General features: G+C 44.1%; 2 protein-coding genes across 2 annotated transcripts; both read right to left on the bottom strand.

The window, feature by feature from the left end:
• Positions 1 to 1643: 1643 nt before the first annotated feature.
• Positions 1644 to 8230, bottom strand: mrpl39 (mitochondrial ribosomal protein L39). The gene is made up of 10 exons (XM_041966000.1): positions 8083 to 8230; positions 6865 to 7071; positions 6482 to 6621; positions 5993 to 6092; positions 5783 to 5850; positions 4977 to 5089; positions 4704 to 4769; positions 4411 to 4564; positions 3897 to 3944; positions 1644 to 1796 (listed from the first exon to the last, which is right to left on the bottom strand). Exons 1-10 carry the CDS (start codon positions 8117 to 8119, stop codon positions 1722 to 1724), a joined length of 1008 nt encoding a protein of 335 aa, XP_041821934.1. The 5' UTR covers positions 8120 to 8230; the 3' UTR covers positions 1644 to 1721.
• Positions 8231 to 9050: 820 nt separating this feature from the next.
• On the bottom strand, positions 9051 to 20424 carry LOC121627219 (ras-related protein Rap-2a-like). The gene is made up of 2 exons (XM_041966001.1): positions 19665 to 20424; positions 9051 to 10293 (listed from the first exon to the last, which is right to left on the bottom strand). The coding sequence occupies exons 1-2, from the start codon at positions 19976 to 19978 to the stop codon at positions 10056 to 10058; spliced, it is 552 nt and encodes a 183-aa protein (XP_041821935.1). The 5' UTR covers positions 19979 to 20424; the 3' UTR covers positions 9051 to 10055.
• Between the last annotated feature and the right edge of the window lie 501 nt (positions 20425 to 20925).

Here is a 20925-nt window from a genome sequence, read left to right as displayed (position 1 = left end):
TCTTTAGTATAAAACAGCGAGCAGAAACGCATTATAAATTCATTTCGAGGAATGTATTATTCCAGGGTGTTTTAGTAGCTATTCAAATTTAATCGTGTTTGTGCAGCGGCGTCGCAGGCGCAGCAGTCATTCCTAAACATCTCGAGCGCTACGGCGGCGAGGAATTCAGGGCACCGATTCAAACATCTCAATCGGTGCTGGTGGTGTGACTGGTTCCAAGTCTGCGGCATATGTCTTTGGGTGTGTCACGCACATGGTCGCTGTGTGTTGGTGTGGGGGTGGCAGTGGCGGTGGTAGGATGCTTGAGTGGGGGCAACAGCTGCACAGTGGCTAACTTTTCTGGCTGTCTCTGCTCGGTCTTCAGCCGTCTCTCGGTTGTTATTTACTTTTCCAGCTTAATGTAAACACCTGTATTCTTACACAATAGGTGGGCAAACAGCACTGTGGTATTATAAAACTATTGGTAGCATTTTTAATATGGAACGTGTTGCAATTAAAGCTTTGTCATGGGGTTAAAGGAATAGATTGGCATTTTGGGAAATGAGCTTATTTGCTTTCTTACCATGATTTAGGCGAGAAGCTCAATACGACAGTCACATGTTAGCATAACTGGAAACGGGAGAAACAGCTGGTCTGGCTTGCTCGAAAAACTCCCTAATTAACATGCTAGGTCTTGTTCTGATCATAATAATCTGCTGATGGCACTACAACTTTTTGCAAGTACCTTTGTCTGGTGTTTATCCCAAACTGACTTTGTGCTACCATCCTGGCCAAGAGAGAAGACACTTAGAGAGTGTGATATTGACTGCTGGAGTCACCGGGAGGTCGCATACACAAGCAGAGCAGAGTCTGACTCAATGCAAGGGCTGCAATTTATCAACAACAGCTTTCTAGATTAAACATATGATCTGTAAAATGTCAGAAAATAGCAAAAATTGCTTGTCACAATGCAAGACGCTGTCTGTTACGCCCACTAACAGTCCAAAGCTCAAAGATATTCAATTTGACGTCATATGAAATGGAGAAAGCAGCAAATCCTCAGAATATTTTGGCACATTTGCTTAAAAAATGGCTTAAAAGGTTAATTGATTATCAAAATAGACTAAGGGATCAATTTGTTGGATGAGAAAAGGGCGATCTCTGGCAGAAACCAGAAGTGTTGTGTCTGAAACGCCTGGAATCCTGGGAAAAAAAAGTAAAAAGAAAACCCACCTGATGGCTCCAATCCTCAGGCTTGCTCACACTTTCTCACACATGACTCCGAACACACTCTGAGGATTGAGAGCCACCTGTTTGACGAGTGACAGGCGCAACAGCTGCACTGCTGCTTGACCTTCAGCCAACACACAAACACACACGCAACTTTTGTTGTTAAGCAAACTGCTGACACACACACACAAGCGCACATCCACACATTTCCATTTTCACTTTTCTCTCACTCCTACATGCCTGCAATCAGCTGAAAACTTAACCCCCCTCACACCCCTGGGGGTGTTAAAATCCTTCTTTCAACACACACACTGCAAGAAACATTGTCCTCTGTAAGACAACGGCATCATGGGAAAAAAAATCTGTTCAATTTGCGCCGATTTCCGTAAGAAAGAGATAGGTGGAAGTGATCTGTCACATTTTTTTTTTTTTTACACATTTATTGAACAAAGAATACAGGTCAGATACATGTCAAAGTGTGTATGTGTGTGTGGAAGGTGACACAGAGGTCGTTACTGGCTGGTTGGAGGTGGGGTTGAGTCAGGAGGAGAGGGTGGAGCTGCTTCTTCAAGGCTTGACACTTCAACCTGCGCAAAAAAAAAAAAAATCTATTATTCTAAATAATTGTAATAATATTAATATCTAACTTATTTTCTGTCTCTGGTGTCGGTTTGATAAAGAAGAGCGTAAAAATCACCTTTCAAAGGGCATTTCTGCAGAGGTGTGAGAGGGGTGTGGGGGCAGGTCGTTGCAGCGTGGGCGGCCGTGTTTTGAGCGCCAGCTGGAGGCAGATGGGGGACATGCTTCCCTACTGCCCGCAGCCGGCTCGCAAAACACGGCCGCCCACGCATCGCCGCCTTTATAAACCCGTTTCTGGTGACTTCTGTACGGCAGAATAACACAAACTGCAGATGCAATATGAAATATATATATTTTGACACATCTAATCCTACTCAAAGACTCTTTGTTCACTGCACAGTCTCAGTTTTGGTCAAAGTAACAGTGCTTCTACATTTTGCAAATATATGAACACAAACTATAACAATTTGACACTTTCCTACTTATTCAGAACAATTCTAACAGATGACTGCCAGGTTCAACTTTGACCTGCTGTGCTTGCAATTATTTGCACACACAGATTTCTTGTGCAATGAGGGACTGTTACTGACATTTTGTAATAAGAAAGTGGTTCAGATGATCTGGCGAAACTCAAGGCTAGTATACAATCTGTCTGATTGTCTGCCCGCTTGTGTCTTTTGCCCAGTTGGACTTTGTTGCAGCTTGTTTTTAATTCAACCTTTATTTAGTCAACAAGCAGTCAGGTATGGACACAAAAATGACATTCAGTGCAATAAAAATGTGATTTCTCATAAATTAAAGTGGAAATGTTTTGTATGTATATGCTGCTAATGAAATATTAAACGAGTACAACTACGACAGCGTCATTTTCAGGCTGTAATCTAAAACGCCACCAAACCTTTTCAATGTGGTGTATGAACACCTGATATGAATGCAGTTCATCCACACGGTCTTACGTGATCTTAGAAGGATACCTTGCGCATTAAGGCTTGGTTTGCTTCATGTACTTAAAGCACTGCTGTATAAACGTCCTTCAGAGAGGCTCTGGGCCTGTTTCAGTTTATAGCTCCTCCACTGATTAGTGGCAGTGATACAATGTCAGCACATGGGACGAGAAGGACAGAACAAGTGCCCTCTATGCACGTCATATGCACACTCAACACAGCAAACATTAGTTCGTTAGGCGATAATATGGAACAGTGTCCTCTAAGACCATAAAACTGGTGTCCTGTAGCTCCTGCAGCAGCTCTGCATCCTAATCCAGCGCTTGTAAAAACTCCAGAAAGTCACAATCCAAATATACTCTGCTTCAAATGTCGGTCCAACTGTGACGTCCATACTTTTGTCTCTAATAAAGTGCTATTTCATTTCCCTGAATAACCGAATCTATGTGAAAATAAAATGTAGGCCACAGAGCACAGTATGTCATCAGTTGCCAAATCAAGTGTGTCTATTAATGAGTACATCTTTTTTTTTTTCTTCATTACGCAATCAGTGATGCACAGAGAATGCCAGAAAGGCTGCAGCAAAATATATTTCGCCTAGATGGCTCCATCCAAAATTAACTCATAGCCTAGTTTGAATTTGAAGAATTTCTGCTTCTCTTTTAGTGCTTGAGTCGTACTTGGTTATGCTCAGACAGAGCAGATTCGACTGCATCAATCAGTGCACGACGGACGTCTACAACAAGAGCCTTGAACCTGGAGAGATTTAAAAATACTTCTTTCCTTGGATCTTGAGTTGATGTCTGTGTCTTTGATGTCAAGTTCAGAAAACAGCAATTTGTCCTTCATGAGGACGATGAGACCTGCTTTTTTCCTGAACGCTGCAGCCCTCTCTGGTCTTGCCAAAATATGAATGCAAAGCAATAAAAATAGCTGTGTTAAATCCCATCCTCTGGCTGCTTTGTGAAATCTGAAGTGATGGCTGCAGCCAGGGAGCGAGCTGGCTGAATGTGGACCAAGCAGTCATTTGGATCCAGCATCTCGACCAGACCACTGCCCCAAAACAGCCCTCCTTCCCTGAGCTGGCCTCAGTGCTGCGGCTTTGATGTCACTGCTCCTGGATGAGTGTGCGTGGTCGGGAATCGAGATATTTGTTATTCTTACCGGTTTCTCTGCCCGCTGCCTCAGTTTCCTCCAGACTGTGTGGTGAGCCTGCAGAGAGGAAGACATCGTGACTAGCAGGCACATGCAGACACCAATAAGTAATTTGACTGTGCTGTGTGCTTTTAAACAGGAGAAGCTATGATATTAAAAGAACACGAGGTGCCATATATGATATGTTCCATGGCAGCATCAGTTTTATTAATAATCTCAAAGGAAACCACTGCAGACTGTGAAACAATCACTTTTTCTTGATAGTGCTGCAACCTGTTATTGCCTGAAGTTAGGGTGCCAATAGTTTTCATTTTCCAATGATATTCACCTAAATTATTTTCATGACAGAGAAACCAAAGTCTAATCTCATTTTCTGTAAAATTTAGACCATTGACGGACTAAATCAGTCCCTGTCTGAATAGAACAACACACTGAAATCCAAAGAAATGTATTTTTGTGGTACATGAAACGACCTAATGCACACAGTATTTAAAGTCACCATAATCCACACACACGTTCGTACCTGCAGCTGCACAGGCAGGGAGAGGCCCTGTGCTCGACGGTGGAGGCCCAAGGGTCCCTGTCCCAGGCTGTGCAGGGCCGTCACCTCGTACTGGGAGCAAAGGCCCGTCCTGGCCGCCAGGGGGCCACCACTCAGCAGCACATGGTCACCACATCTGTGGGAGGTGAGGCGCGAGATGAACAATGTAGATAGACTGCGTTAGATATACATAATGTGACATGAAACTGACACAAGACAGGAAACGTGTAGGCAGAGATGAAGGTTTAGACCACAATATGTGAAGGAGAAGTCACCTGTAGAGCATCACTGTGCCTTTGGGATTTTGTGCTGCCTTCTGTTCCACCTCTTCCTGTTTACACCTGTCAGAGACAGAGAAAAAAAGCTCAACAACAATAGCCATCAAGTATTTATGAGGACAATATGGAGGGACGATGCATGAAACAGCACAAGGACAAAGAGATGAAAGGATGGAGGACTGAAGTGAGAACTGGGTAAAGAAACAGCCTGACAGTGGTGAAGGAAGCTGTGAGTATCAGTAGTACAGCACTGAGCAGGAGTCAGTCTACCTGCTGTGCGAGAAGACTTCCAGCGCAACAGGGGGCGCCACCTCCAGAGGCTCCCAGGCCAAGTCCTGGTGGATCAGCTGCTGGGCCCCTCGGGTCAGAGACCGCAATGACTCCTGGAAAGAAAAAAAGCCGCTTGCACTCACAAAGGATCAGGTACAGTAAGAGGAGCTGTGTAATCCAAGGCATGAAGCAACAAATGAAAGCTCTCAATCTCACCTCATCTGTAAGTGCTGGTAGTAAAATGAGGCTTCCCTTCAAAGGTGATAATACAAATTTACTCTCTGATACATCACCAGCTGTCTCTCTTTCTCACACACACAAACACTAAAGAAGACTAAAATTTTCACCAGGTACATTACACACCCAGCAATATTAACGCTCTCATTTTTGAGAGACAGCTTTATCAGAGTACAAAGGAGGTAGCTCACACCACACAAAAACAACAACTGAATGATGACTCAAGGAGTAGTCACAAGTTTCTTCTTCTGAGATTTTTTGCCAACATAAAATCTCTCACTATTGGAATCCATTCCAACCAGCATAAGTACAGCTAACTATAATGTCTGTCTTTGAAGTCTACAATAGTATGTGACACTCAAAACATGGATTATTGGTGGAAGATCACTGTAAAGAGAAACTCAACATAAGCTAAAAAGGGTCCGTTTTTGCTGACCTTTAATGGTTGAAATTATTATTTGCCATTTTCTTTGAAAGTAGATGTAAACAAGCAGGTATCCAGTGCAGAGGCTAACCTGTGCTTTTGACCACACACACACACACACACAAACACACGCACACATACACACCTCAGAGGGAGTCCATGAGTCCAGCTGAGGATCAAGGACAACATCACAGCAGAAGGCCCCTGAAGTGACTGCAGGGAAAAACATAATTGTAAACTACAAGGATCTGCAAACAATTATGTTTGATGAGGCTAAATAAGCATTTTTTTGTTTACAGAAATAGTCTGATGGCTGGCCAGGCATGTTTGGAGACAGAAAGAGAAAATCCTCTACCTGGCACCTCTGGTGTGCTGAGCAGCTGCACAGTGAAGTCATCTTTGAACGCAGTCTCCAGCACTTGGCCCAGCAAGGCAGCACAGGAACGCCAAAAAGCCTGAGGGGAAAAAAAGAGGACACACTGAATGTCCCAAACTCTTTTCTTGATGTCACTTATTGATTTTTCTAAAGCCTTTTACAATGGCGCAAAGCAATGTAGATAAAAAAAAAGCTAAAAGAGAAGCACTTTGGAAGCTTGGAGACAAGAGGATTAAATCCACATTCCTCATCCTGGTCGAAAACGCATTCTGAAGTTCATCTAAAGCAAATATGATATTAAACATGTGAGGATTGTATTAACAGTTGCAAAATAGTATATCTCTAGTATATAGTATAGTATATACTCTAACTCGAGCTGGGCCTGCAGTAAAATGACCAAGCAGAATTTATTAAATACATAATAATAACCTGTTGTATTCAATAAAATAATTTTGGTTGTTAACATACCTGGTTGACCAGTGTTGGGTCACTGTCTTTAAATGTGAGCAGAGTGAGTGAGCAGGAGTGGGTGAGGGGCTGGTGGAGAGGCCAGGGTTCCCCGTCCACCAGGGCCAGTACCGAGTTGGTCACATGATGCTCTGTCAGGTCTGAGGGAAACAGAGGAGTTCATCTGAGTGCAAAACAAGTCTTTATTCATTATGAAACATGCAGCAATACATTGTTAATACAGGCTAATGATGGTGACGTGTTTGGTTTCTCACAGATTGCAGACTGTGTCAGAAAAAGGGGATTAAAAACTCATTTGTTTTCTTCATACAGTCAGGGGAATCACACACATTTCTTGTGTTCAAGCAGAGATTAATCTTGCACCCACAGTCCCTTTCACTCACGTCTGGCACAGCTAAGTGGAGTGGACATTCCCCTGTTCATGACAAGCAGAGTACCATCCAGCCCCGGGCCCTGCATGGACACCTCTATCTTCTCAATGCGAGGATACAGGGCTCTCTGCCTGGCCTGCTCCCGGGAGAAGACGGCGTTGCGCTGGCTGCGGACCTCAGCGGGCGTTGGACGCACAGCCGCTGCGGCAGACGCAAAGCCTGCAGGGGGAAGAGGACGGGGAGGTGGATTCAAGCAGACAAGAGGGACGCAGGAGGAAACAGAGGACCCAAAGGGACAGCGGACGATTCAGTCATTGATAAACTTGTAAATTCCCACCTACAGCAGCATACTGCTTATTTCCTGATACCACTTTGTTACAGGTGTAGTATTACATAATGGGGTCCCACAGCAATTTTGCATGTCGAAGTCTAAACGACTATTACTCATCTTCTGATAATCGTTCTATAATGTCTTCTGTGGCCATTGAGAAGCTTTGTGAAGTCACAGAAATTAACCCTGATGATGCCATAGTCATGATCAGTGATATGTGGGCTCAAGACTACAATTCATGTCAAGAGGCCAGTGTTTCAGAGAGGGGGTGCGGTAGCTTAAGAGACACAGGCACCACATTGAGAAGCGTAGTGTTTTTGGAGCTTGACCCAAACCAGATAAAAGTCAGGATATGTATTGGCTATAACTGTAATGCATGTCAGGAGTTTAAGGTATTTACAGACTGGTACTGGTTATTTTCATTGTATAGGCTGTCACGTTTATACTGTCGAAAGGTCACGCTCAAGAGCATCTAATACTGGAAATAACCGGGTTCTAAATTAATTCCGGTGTTCAGAAGTTAGCAAACCGAATTACCGCAGAGGAGTTTGTGACATTTGAGGGTAAAAGCCGACTTGACATAACATAAGATATCTTCCGACTTTTAGCTAACTTGAACATGAGGGCAGACATTTTTATGTCGCAACAGAAAATGTACAGGTGTCTTAATAACGGTAATGATGGCTACCTCCTGTCCTGGTATTGTGGATAATTAGCGCATAGACATTGGGACACTATGATGTTAATGATTACATTTGTCCTGCTAAGTCAAAATGTTTACTGTGAAAAAGGTCCATTTATCCAGTCTAAACCGCAACATGAAGCTACAACCTGTCATTTCAACCTAGCTAGCTCACATGCTAAACCTACCCGGTTAATGTTAGCTAACAGTTACTTACGGCGCTGGAGAACTTGACACACGGTTCTGGACGCCATTGTGAATAATATTTCCACGGGTACATACAAAAAACAACCTCAGATAGATACAGAGGGCAAATGAATAAACGTTTGTTAATTCAGCCTCTGACTGAAGGACGCCATGCCTGCTTACTGTGCAACTAATATTTAGGTCCGGCCAGGAACTGAAGTCAGTATCTTGAAAGGTCCATGTGAAGAATAGTACGAATTGCTGTTCCGATTTATGACAGCAGATGTCACTGTTGGCAGTAATTTCAGTAAGGCTTATGCAAAGGAATGCAAATATTTTGTTGATCCAGAGAAAAATCATCTTCTCTGTCAGCACCACTTTTATCAAGATTTTCCCAACCAACAAAATATATCTCTTTGTAACACTACATTGATATTCCGCCAGGCACATTTGTACTGACGTATTGATATTCATGGTGTCCCTCTAGGATTTATTTCTGAATTACCTCAGTCTCTGTCTCCTGTGTTGAAACACTGTTGCTCTTATGCTGATTGGATGGAATCCAAAGTTATGATCTTGGCTCTAGAGTCTCACATGTCCCCAATTTCATCCTCTAATGGACTGTAATGGCACTCCGAATTTAACAAATGCTTGTCGGAGTTTTCAGGACCAGAATCAGCAATAAGTGTTGGCACTAATGGCAGCAGCGGGAGCAGCAGGACGCCTGGCCAGGGAATGCAGCCGCAAGACCAAAACATCATAAATCACCTCGACGCGGGCCGAGATGGAGCCAGATTACGGTTAAATAGCCGAGATGAAAGGTTTTTCTTCACAATGAGTGCAAACTGTATGACCTCTGGAGGTCAAAGTAAAATGAGAGTGGTTACTTCAAAGACAGTCAGAAGGAACTGCTTTTTCAAATAAAGGAAAAATACAGTTATCATTTACACAGAATGATGACACAGCAATGACCACACATGACACATTTGTGCATAAAGATTTATTTTTTGTTCAAAATAAGTGTTTCTGACATTGAACCACTAACATATCAGATGTGACTTAAGATAAATGAACTATACACTGACACTGATGTTCACTTCATACAATGTAACAAGGCATTTGTATCATCTGTAAGGTGTAAAGACAAGTGTCCGTACATTTCAATGACTGATTGATTGATTAATCAGTTGATTGATTGATACTGTCTCTTTGGGCAAGGTTGATTGTACTCAATGTCAGCGTGACAGTACAACTTCATGCACACATCATCCACAGTATGTCGACATTTGGGATCTTCTGGATGAATTTCCCCAAAGGTGCGGTTTCCTTTTTAAACATTCGTTCATCTGGTCATTCATTCGTAGTTAGGCGGGCCTGCTGTAAAATTCACTTCCAGTGCGACTCCTTCACAGTGGTGTTTCTTGACATCCGCTTAGATACTTGGTGATTGGTCTTGCACTGTCAAAACGTCCCGAAAAGTGCAAAAAGAAAAACACAACCAGAAGAAAGCAGGGCCGATAAAACACTGCCGACCCCGCTTGGGCCTATGGCTGGTTTCCCAAAAGAATTAAGCACTATGATCCTCTTTGTCGATGGCTTTTAAGATGGTTTTGGCACCATGCTGCCTTTGGGAAACCCCCGAAAACTTGCCTCCGATAACCAGGAGGGCGGCGGTGAATGTGGGAGGTCAAGTGTTGGGTTTTGTTTCCTTTCAAGGGAAAATCCACCCTGTGTCCGAGGAGTGATGAATGTTGAAACAAAATTTTCCTTTAACCTGCTTCATGTACTTCTGCTTCAGTTTGTGATTTCCTACATTACCCAGAATGCCTCTTGACCACAGCACAGGCCTAAACTGCTAAATACAGAAAGCAGGTAGAAATAGTTTTAGAAAGAGTGGATTTTTCCTTTAAACCCCTCCATCTTCAATCTATCTAACATGAATTCACTTGCGTTCTAATTTCTAATCATCCTCCCATCCATCACCTCCAGCATACTGATCAGCTGCTACTGTACGCTGCAGGCGGGGCAGCAGGTCTCTCTCCGGTCCGGCAGAGGGCAGAAGTCCATCTGCCTCACGATCTCAGCAAAAAGCTCATCCACCATGGTCTTGCTCTTGGCCGACGTCTCCATGAAGGGGCAGCCCCAGTCCTCGGCCAGCGCCTGGCCCTCGCTGGGGGACACTTCCCGCTCCTCCTCCAGGTCCACCTTGTTACCCACCAGCACCACCGGCACCTGCTGATACCTGCAAATGAGAAAGGAAGTAATATCAGAGGAGTGCACATCTGAAATTTGCTGCCTTGTCCCCCGCTGGGTGTGTTTGTTACAGACTGAGACTACAGGAAGTTCCTGATACCTAAGGGAGAAAGCATGAGGGAAAGAGAGACTAAACTCAGTGGCACCGTGTGTGTGTTTGTGTGCGCACGCATTGTTGGCCTACATACTGTATTTGTTAGATGCTGAAACAATAAAGCTTTTGAACAATGCACAGTTGAGCAAGAGGAGTGGGGTAAACACAGCTCCACTCACAGTCCCAGCTTCCCAGGAGGCCTCCATCACTCCCCGGGCATCTAATATCAGTAGGCGGCCCCATTGGAAAACTGTCATAAAAAAAATGAAATAAATAAAAAAACTGCCTCTTTTGAAGGCTCTGATGCTCTATTTATTCCTGGATGCATGATAAATGTGTTGCAAGCTGTACATTTAATGGCCTCCGATTGTTGTTTAAAATCATTAGCTCTCCACTCTGCATCATCCCCATCATGCACTAAGCATGTCTTAACCGATCAAAAGCCTTCTTCCCCAGCGTGTGGCCGACAATCCCAGTCCTCTTCCATCCGAGCCATCAATACAAGGAAACCAGGCCGGGGAGAGTGATGGTAAAGGTTATTGAATAATTGAATAAAGCTAATGTGCTGCTCTCACATGAGGGGACGTGAGCATTGGCCTCGCACATTGGAAATAACTGCTTCCTGCTTAATATTTGTAGCTTTAGCTCTTGTTTGTCCATAAATTTAAAAGATTATAGCGTATGAATTAACAGGGGGAGCACAATATGATATCAACATGCGTCAGGGGGAGGGCACACCATTGTAGAGGATGGGTCACTTTATTCTAATTGCGAAATAATGAGTGTGAAAAAGGGCACTCATTGCAACAATCCCACAGAGAATTGTCATGTAACTCCTCAGCTCCCCGAAGCTCTGCTGCCCCCATGTGGCCAAAAAATGATTGCAAGTTTTATGCCGCAAACACTCAATGATATTTAGGACAATGGTGCGCACAAATGTGTGCACAGAGGTTGTTACAGTACAAAGACAGTTACTTTGTTGAGGAACTAGATATTTCATTTCAGTTAGACGCCCTTCATGTTTCATCTGATTAAATAACTACAGAATGTCAATTACAGAGGGTATATATTCTCACAGCAGGTAATGGCACAGACCACCTAATAGCCTCAACCATCAGTCATTCCTAAGTGCATCTGAGCCCGGCTTATTGATCTGCTGGTGCTATTGAGAAATGGGCTCTTATCTACAAATTGGTGGCCTGGTGCCACGCTGCTCAGCTGGGAGAAGAGCTGAGGCGTGGAAAAGAGCTGGCGAACGTCTCTCTGAGCTAAAGAGGTTTAGAGTGCTGGAGGAAATGAGCGCAGGCGGCGGGGCGGAGGAATGAGCACGGAGAGGTGGAGGACAGTGGCCGAAGTGTTCTTGAGCTAGACACTTCCAGTTTCAAGGGTGCTGCACTCTGGCTCGGCGTGACCTCCGACGTCCCAGAGGAATTCACGAGTGAGAAAAAAAAAGAGAAGCAAAAATGGGAAATGATTAGAGATAATGGCAGCGATTTCTTCCGAATTGGTTGAAAAACATGTTTTGAGACTCCAAGCAGAGAAAACCTGCTCAGAATGGCTTAAATGTCAGAGACTTCGCTTCAGCTTGACATTTCTCCCCACAGCCGCCGCACTGTGCAACACACACACACGCAAACAGCAGCTGACCTCAGCAGGACGAGCGTCTTGCGTGGCCTATGTGTTCGGAAAGCCGGAGTCTAGAGGGTGTGAAGTGTGAACAAGGAGAGCACCGTGCAGACAAATGCAATCTGACAGCCTTGCAGGAGAAACTCTATATATAACTACAAAGACACAGGGAGAGCCAGCTTCTCCCGGGTGGGGTGCGGCGGGTGGGGAGTTTGCATTGAGATTGTTTGTTGCAGCATCAAACTACCACTCCCTCCTCGCCAGATGAGGAGAAACTGAAACTGCTCGACACAGCACGAACAAAAAGTTGCCCCATGGCTGATATCATGTATTATTGAGGAACCTGCCAGTCAGTGTTTAGGGTTAAACATCACAGTTCTCAGACAGTATCTCTATCTGCAACATGATGCAACTATGTGCCAACTGTGTTCGATGACTGAAATGTCGACTATTTTTTTTACATTTTTCACACTGTCACCTTTTGGATAAGACAGAAAGTGATATTTTTTGCATCTGCACAGGCTCTTTAATGCAGTATGTGCCTGTAAATCTATATGATGGGACTTTACTTCCATTTTCTGCTTCATCTTTATTCTACTTTACCACATTTCAGGAGAAAATATTGTACTTTTAAACACTACTATTGTACATATATTTTGTTTTACAAATAGAACACATAATTAGCTTGTAGGAGGATTAGACTTTAAATTGAATCCTGCAAAAGCAGCTCTATAATACTGCTTTTTTAAAAGTCTGAATTGATTTCAACCATTTTGCTGTAAAAGATCTTTCAGAATGACACTATTATATGTTCTTGAAGCCATCAGCTGTACATCCATTTGTGTAAAGCCACAGCTTGAAATGTTGCATCTTCATTAATGGATGTGGGCGTCTGAACAACTTTTGCTGCCATGCATTTGACCTTTAGAACACACAAAAGCGAGTTACTGCCATTTACCTCTGCGGGGTGTTGTTCAAACTGCTGGGAAAAAAGGCAAAAACACAAACCCTCCCACACACAGAGAATCAGGGTTTGTAACTCCCCAAAAAACACATTTTCCACTTAGCCCAAAGGTACAGCAGCCTTATTAAGGCTACCTGCTGTGCTAAATAGCTACAGTGACTTCACTTGACTGTTTTCACAAGCCCCACAGCACCGGCAAACACGCACGCAAGTTACAAAAGAACAGCCAGGCACCTCCGCCGTGAAGCCCTCCAACCCTGCAGCCGCCTCTTCGCTCCCCGCATCTGCTGTTAATTAGCAGTTAGAAGCAGCCGTGCCGTGTGACAGCCGGGCCAACGCATGTATCTGTTTGCACGACTGGACAGAAAAACCACAGGACCTATAGGGCCGACGCTGCGTTAACCCCCCCGAGGGGGCGTTGCTGCTGCAGAACAAAGCCTCCACAGCTAGCGTTTCTGCAGCCCGTCTGCAGAAGAAAGCGGGGAAACAAAATAACACGACCGCAAACATTCCTGTGATAAATAGACAAAGCGAGGGCCTGCACAGCAGATGGAAGGCCTTTAGTATGTTGGGGTTTTTTTTGTTTTTTTTTAATGATGAAACCCCAAGCCTCATTTCCATCTTTAATGGTGCAGCCCAGCTCCTCTTGATCATCTTATTTTCTCAGATGTAAAGACAATACAGGCAGCTTTATTATTCCCACTGTTCCGTGCAGTCAAATGAACAATTAAATATGTATATATAGTGATGGGTTTTGTGCTGAACAATCCCGGAACTAAACTAAATTAAATGCTATTAATGTATAACCCAGATTTGTGTTTTAAAATGAAAACAAGAGACATTTTCAAAAGCATGGGGTCTTTCTATTAATTACCTTGAGCATACAGACAAGCGGAACAAACCTGCCTGATTTACAACTTCTTCTTCCTCATCTTTCCTTGCCCTTCTCTTCTGCTTCCTGGCACACTATCACCACCATCTGTCAATCAGTGGAATAGCAGCAGGAGTGTGGTTTGCGACACAAGCCGGCGTTTAAAACCAATCACACACGCATTCGTACGCTGGTGGCGGGGTCCGCCATGCGAGGTGTACCTATTTGTCGAGCAGTTGTTTGTCCAGCTATAATGACTCAAATGGGCACAATATACAGGCCCCTCTGGCCTCCTGTTCCACCAAAATATTTCATCAAACATTCCCTCAGGATCTGAAACGAAAACCATCTACATGTTGGAAATCCCAGCTATAGATCAAAGCAACTGTTCCTAAGGGGTCTCGAGATAAATCAGAGGGGTCACATGATAACTCGCAATCCAGGACATGTGGGGGAACCACACTTTTCCCTGATCTTTGCTTTTTTCTCTGCGATATACCACATTTACCAGTTCAGGGCTCTAAAACAGCCTAGCAAAGAAATGTCCCTCTTTGTTTAAAACCTTATGCTATGAAGCGACATATTCGACCTCTGTCAAGGGGCTCCAAGTTGACCCCTTGCTTTAAAGGGCCAAAAATAAGGAAATGACTGTCCTGTTATACATGAGGGACTGAAATAATGCCCATATGTATTTTCAGCTCAGTTTTCAGTTCTGATTGTGATAATGGCAGAGAATGGTGAAAACACTTATGCAAGCATAGTGCAGCACTTTACACACACCAACAATGAGCACTTTACTGGCAGCTCCTTAACTCACATTTTAAACCACGCTGGCTGCTTTAACAACTCTCTCCTGCTTGATGGCACCACTAAAAGCCTGAGGTCAGGAAGTTGCTTTGTACCTACACCAGAGTCCCCCCTGGGATGCGTAGTTTTGGTCTCTCCACCCTGTTCCCACTCAGCGGTGCGTGGTGCTCACCTCCTGCTATTAGACACAGCATCAGTGCAGCGTGAAAACGCGGCTCGAGCGCTTTGAACGCGCTTCCTCCTGCCGGGCCGACAGAACAGTAAATCTTTACGAGCGAGGATCTTTGCGAAATATCAGGAGATGATTAGATTGCGAGGAGGGCTACGCCCAGATGTTGTTTTCACAGACAGCAACTAACATGGGGTTTATTTGGTTGCATGAGTCTGCAGAGCGTAAATCAGAGACAAGGTAAAATATGTAGCAATTCTACATATATGCAAGGAAAAAAATGAATCATTTAGGGTGTTGCAGTGCACAGCTAATGTGCAATACATGGTATTGCATGTAAATTTTCCATTGTTATTGATAGCTTGCAATCATTTCAATGTGTCAGTGTTACAATAATTCCTGACATGCTGAGTTCGGGACTTACTGACGATTTTGCCACGTGTTGCAGCCTTGTCACAGGAGAGTCAGTAGAATTTGGGGCATAAATGTGAATTTCTATGACAAAGTGGGGGGAAATGCTGACAATGCTTCGGAATAATTTGACATTTTGGGAAACATTATTCACAAGAGTGAAGAATGGAAAACTGGGAAAGGCAGCACTTGAATATTTCCCAGCCAATAAATGGCCTGATGCATAAATCAATACGTCAAAAAATTGTTGTTTTTACAGTTTTTGTACAGATTAACCGAATTAGAGGTGACATGGTAACCTAATGAGGTTCTGGGAAGCACATAAGTCTTAATGCTAGGCTAAGCTAACAGGCTGTTGGCCGAAATGAAATATTTACAGGCATCAATCTTCTCATCTAACTCTAAGTGTGTTTCCCCTGATGTCGACCTATTACTCTAAGTGTTCTCGCTGCACCTCCTCATGCACGTGAGTCAAGACAATGAAGGTGATATGTGGAGTGCAGGAACAAGGGAAAGAGATCGCAACCTGCACCACGCACAGCAGCAACATATAGGCTCCCATTTGTTTCCCATGCTTCCCCCACCAAGAGCCCCGCGCAAGCGTTCTGGTTTATATGCCTCCCTAATGAAGGCCTGATGTCTTCTTGGCTTCCTACCCAGCACAATCCCATTAAGTTCTGGTGAGTGGGCACATACTATATCTCTGTATGGTGCTTGTTGCTGCTGCTGGCTCAGCAAGGAGTTTGGGCGGAGGGAGGCTGATCTCCTGGAGGAAGCTAATGCAGACCAGGAGCCGGGTTGCGTTGTTTGCTCTGTTGGACACCCTGTGGATTTTGGCGTGTTTAAATGCATATGTTGTGGTATTACATGCATGTGATGGCACTGAGCAATCATTTGGTGTGCAAGCATAGATTTGTCGTAAATATTTTTGGTCTTGAAGATGAGAATTACTGGATTTTCTGTGGAGAAAATACAAATGACTTGTGTTTTAATGAAAACTATAGACTGGACTCATAATCTGTGCAATAAAGTGCTAAAAAATGGATTTAAACACATTTTCCATCATTTTTGTATGCTTGTGCTGCACCACAGAAAGGACTAATTCACATATCTGTGCCTTGTTTTGATTATTCCTCCATCTGTCTTGAATGACATCTCTCTGAGAGGGTACAACACAGTGAATTTTGGGGGTGGAGGTGGAGGTGGGGCGGTCAAATGATGAAATGAGTGAGAGAACTGATTACTGTGTGCTAATGCGGATGATGAATGTAAATGCAAATCAATGTACACAGCGCAGAACAGAATTTTGCGGCGGATCGTGACTAAGTGCATTTACTCGAGCATCCTGCTGCACGAGCTTGCAATTTATTTTTTCAAACTACTCACGTTGATGAGTGTTTGAATGGTATTATAGTATGTATTAAGTATGCATATGCATATAAATAAGTAAGCCTGAAGTACAGTCTGATGCTCTGATCAATAACGGCTACTCCATCTATGCAGGCTGGCATGGCGCTCCTGGTCTCTGATCAACATCACAGGTAATAAAAGGACGCCACCTTTTCTCCTCGTGATTGATTATCTCGTTATCTCGAGATAACAAAGCTTGTTCTGTCGAGTTAACGAAATAATCAACTCAGGATAATGTCATTAAAAAAATAACCGCGAGCGTGGCCTTTCTCAGCTTCAGTGCTTCAGTACGAATTTGAGTATCTTGTACCAGAATACTGCACTTTTTACTTCACTGCAGTTATCTGACAGCTTTAGTTACTTTGCAAATTAAGAAATTTGCAATAAAACATATTAAGAGCTCATAAAAAAGACATTTTTTTTGTAAATTAAATTACTCAACACTATATACAAGTACAGCTGATACAAGTCAATTAATCAATTACCACTGGCTACTGGGGACATTTTTCTGCATTGAGTACTTTTACATTTTCCTGATTACACTTGCTTTTATTTCAGTCACACTTTCGCGACAAAGCATGATGTCCATCCGAAAATATTTTACTGTGGTCAAAATGTCCCATAGCATGCTGAGAGATGAGACACAAACATAATGCCATAACAGCACACCTCCCAGTTTCCTAAAACCCAGGGGTGGCACCTTCAAATTGCTTGTTTTGTCCGTAACGCTGCACATACCTGCGAGCGTTTTCCTTATTTGCAGTTTTACACATACAGTAACAATCCCTCCTTCAAACCCAGAGCAGTGTGAAATAGAAGAATGAAATATTTAGAGGCATACACTTGAGGACAGTGGCGGCTGGTGCAGTGTAGGCAGCTGCATCGGGTGGCGGCTGGCTGGAGGCAGCACAGCACCGTTTCATCCGTCGTTATCGTTCTCGTTTCAAAGGAGTTCCCTCATGCACTCGTCCCCGCCGCGCCTCGTCAGCTGTGACGCTCTGCTGCTTCCGCCCGGCCTGTGACGTCGGCGCCGCGAGAGCATTCGGTTCACTCCCGGTGGAGGTGGAGGTGGAAAGCACTGCACCAAGCTATGCAGGTTGAATTATAAATCATTATCACACAGTGTGCAGTTCGTTGAAAGATGCTGCCGCGGCCTTGCTGCCTGATGTTCTAAATATGCACGTTTTCAGTGTTATTTTACTGAGCAAAAGATGCAAAATGCACAAGAGAGAAGACTGCAAAGATCAGCATGTGGACTACTTCCTCTTCCAGAATTAGCGGTGTACCACCAAGGTCTTGTCCTGATCTTAAAATGGGATAATTGTGTAAATGCTCAGCCAACCTGCAGGTTGAAGGATAATTGTGCTTTTTCACGACATGGTATTTATTATCATAGCTTCCTAGAACTGGGAGGTTGTGTGCTGGACTATTTATTGGCCAGGAGCAGTGACGTCCTGGAGTCGCAGCCGGTCGCCTGGCAACCTCACGGTGTTTACAAGGCTCCAAAAGGTCATTGCACCCTGCAAAGAAATAGTGCAGCGCACAAGTTTTCAGTTTTAGTGTAGATTAAGCAAATGCAACATGTTGTGTTTTAGAGCTTTTTTTCTTTTTTAACATTTGGACGGAGCCAGGCTAGCTCTTTCCCCCTGCTTCCAGTCATTATGCTAAGCTAAGTTAACCGTCTCCTGGCCACACCTTCATAATTACCGGACGGATATGAGTGGTGTCATATTCCTATTGCTTTAAATTCATCTGTAAATCGCAGTTTACATACAGACGGACTTCCTGACCTGCTTCAGCGTTCAACTACTGATGCACAAATCCACGCAAACAACACCCAGAGTGCAGTTGTTGCGTACTTTGGTCATCTTGTTGCACGATATCCTTCAAGACCAGAAAGGGCGTTTTATTCTAGACACTTCGGGGCCCTGCGTGTTCAGTATAGGTTGCACACATTGTAGGGCCCAGAAGGGATGACTGGGCTTCAGACTGGTGGAGATATTTAACTGGTCATCACATTTGTATGATGATGAGTGATGAGCGATGAGATATTTGTGGCTAACTGTCCTGCTCATCCTCCTGCAAAACTCATTAAAAACCACTGAATCAAGGATCATAAGTGCAGCACGCATAAACGATGCATTTGTGATTTGCAAAGCAAATATCCATTTGTGACCTTTGCAAGTCACGTGACTTCATCATATTTGCCCTGCTAGTGTCTCAGCATGGCCCCAAAACTATAAGACGCAATCCATTCAGGCCCTGTCAATGTTAAGACTTTTCACTTGCAGACTACAGTCACAGCTGCAGCCTGTCCGTGTCATTAAACAAATGAAGGGAGGCTCCGAGCCAAAAACACCAATATGTCACAAGCAAGAGGAAAGATCCCAGCCTTTCTTCCACTCTCCCTCTCCCTCTCTCCCCCAGCCGTGAGATGAGCTCAGTGGATTTGTTGAGTAATGCACTGAACTGATCAAAGCCATCCAGAGTTAGTCATGTGTGAGAGACAGAGAATATCTAACCCAGCGAGAGTTCAGTGGGTTGATGTATGACAGGTGAGCCGCAGCTGGGCCTCTTATGAGGAACATATGAGCCGGTCGAGGCGTCTCACGAAGCCTGGAGGACATCGGGACGGGGAGGAAGAGGAGGGAGCGGAGAGGAGGCGAGTTTGATGTGACTCCTGGCCTGAATTATGAAATATTATTCTAAAAAAATATACAAAAATAATAATACATTTCATAGTGGCTCTTTAATTGGGGTTTATGGACATTTAGGGACCCTTGGAAGGTTCCAGGGGGGACTCCGGCAAAATCATAAATTGCTTTAATTCACTATAAATCAATTATGAATGAATGAATGAATTCTAACTTTCCATCCCTTCAAGGCTGCCAACTTTTGGTGGCCATCTTTCCTGCAGGAGGTGCTTATTTATTTAAGGAGCCTAAAGCAGGATGATTATCCTCTTGCCTATTGCATCAGAGTCCATGCACAACACAAAGGTGTCTCACCGTTTGACCCTGATGATCTGGTCTCTCATGGGCTTGATGTCTTGGAAACTTTGCTGGTTGACCAGACTGTAGACCAGGATGAAGCCCTGGCCGTTCCTGATGTAAAGGTCCCTCATTGAGGCGAACTGCTCGGTGCCGGCTGTGTCGAGGATCTCTAGCACCGACGGCGAGGAGTCCACCTCGATCTCCTTTCTGTAGAAATCTTCGATGGTCGGGTCGTACTTCTCTATGAATGTCCCGGTGACGAACTGGACCGTCAACGCGGACTTCCCCACCCCGCCGCTGCCGAGCACCACCACCTTATACTCCCGCATAGCGCTCCTGCGGGCTTAAATCCGGCATGCAGAGAATTGAAGTCTACAGCAGCGGGTCGGAGAAGCGCATCCCCGTGCACGGCAGCCCGGACTCACACTGCAGCCATGACACAGTGAGAGCCGACGGTGAATGAGATGCTGTCGCGGTTGCAGGCGGGCGGACTGAGAAGATGCAGGAGCATTTAGCCCTGAGATGCACAGCCACAGCCTCTACTGAAATATTCCCACGCTATCTTGCAGGGACACCATTCCAGAGGCATTCATAATGCAGCAAGGCGTCGGTGTGGCAAAAATAAGACAGGCTATTATTAGAAACAACTAGACGGCACATCTTTATGTGTGCAGACAAAACAGAAGGCTAACACTACATTGCTCTGCTCAGTGGGGTACAGTCGAGTTAAAGGCAAAGCGCCTATTTATCCTGCAGCAGACCACAGTGCTGGGAATCCACGCCTCTGGAGTCGGTGCATCCACTGGATGTTGCTGTTTCCTGGAAGGTATGGAGGGTGATTAGTGCCACAGAGACAGAAACAGTGGGAGGATGATGAGGATGCTTTGTAAGGAAGATGCCAGCTTACTATCAGTGGAAATTAAAAGAAAAAAAGGTGTGGTGCCAAGTCATGTTGTTTCTGATAAGGTGTGAAAGGATCATTTCAATTGCAAGCCCTGGAAATTACATCAGTGGATATAGCATAATAAAGTGATCGCCCAAGTTAAATATATATATATATTTTTTAATTGCACACCAGAATGACATATGCATTTCCTGATCTGGCATCAGATCAGATTGGCCCGTGCCTTCTAAAATTGTTCCAAATCAGCATTGCAAAAATTGATATTTTGAAGGTTTGGTTAGGTTCAGACAAAAAAAAAAAAAAAAATATATATATATATATATATATATATATATATATAGATAGATAGTTTAACACAAATAATTTAAAAAA

The sequence above is a fragment of the Chelmon rostratus genome, chromosome 24 (genome assembly GCF_017976325.1).
Source record: "Chelmon rostratus isolate fCheRos1 chromosome 24, fCheRos1.pri, whole genome shotgun sequence".
Taxonomy (NCBI): Eukaryota; Metazoa; Chordata; class Actinopteri; order Chaetodontiformes; family Chaetodontidae; genus Chelmon; species Chelmon rostratus.
Note: the sequence above shows the minus strand (reverse complement) of the source record. Positions and strands in the feature narration are given on the sequence as shown.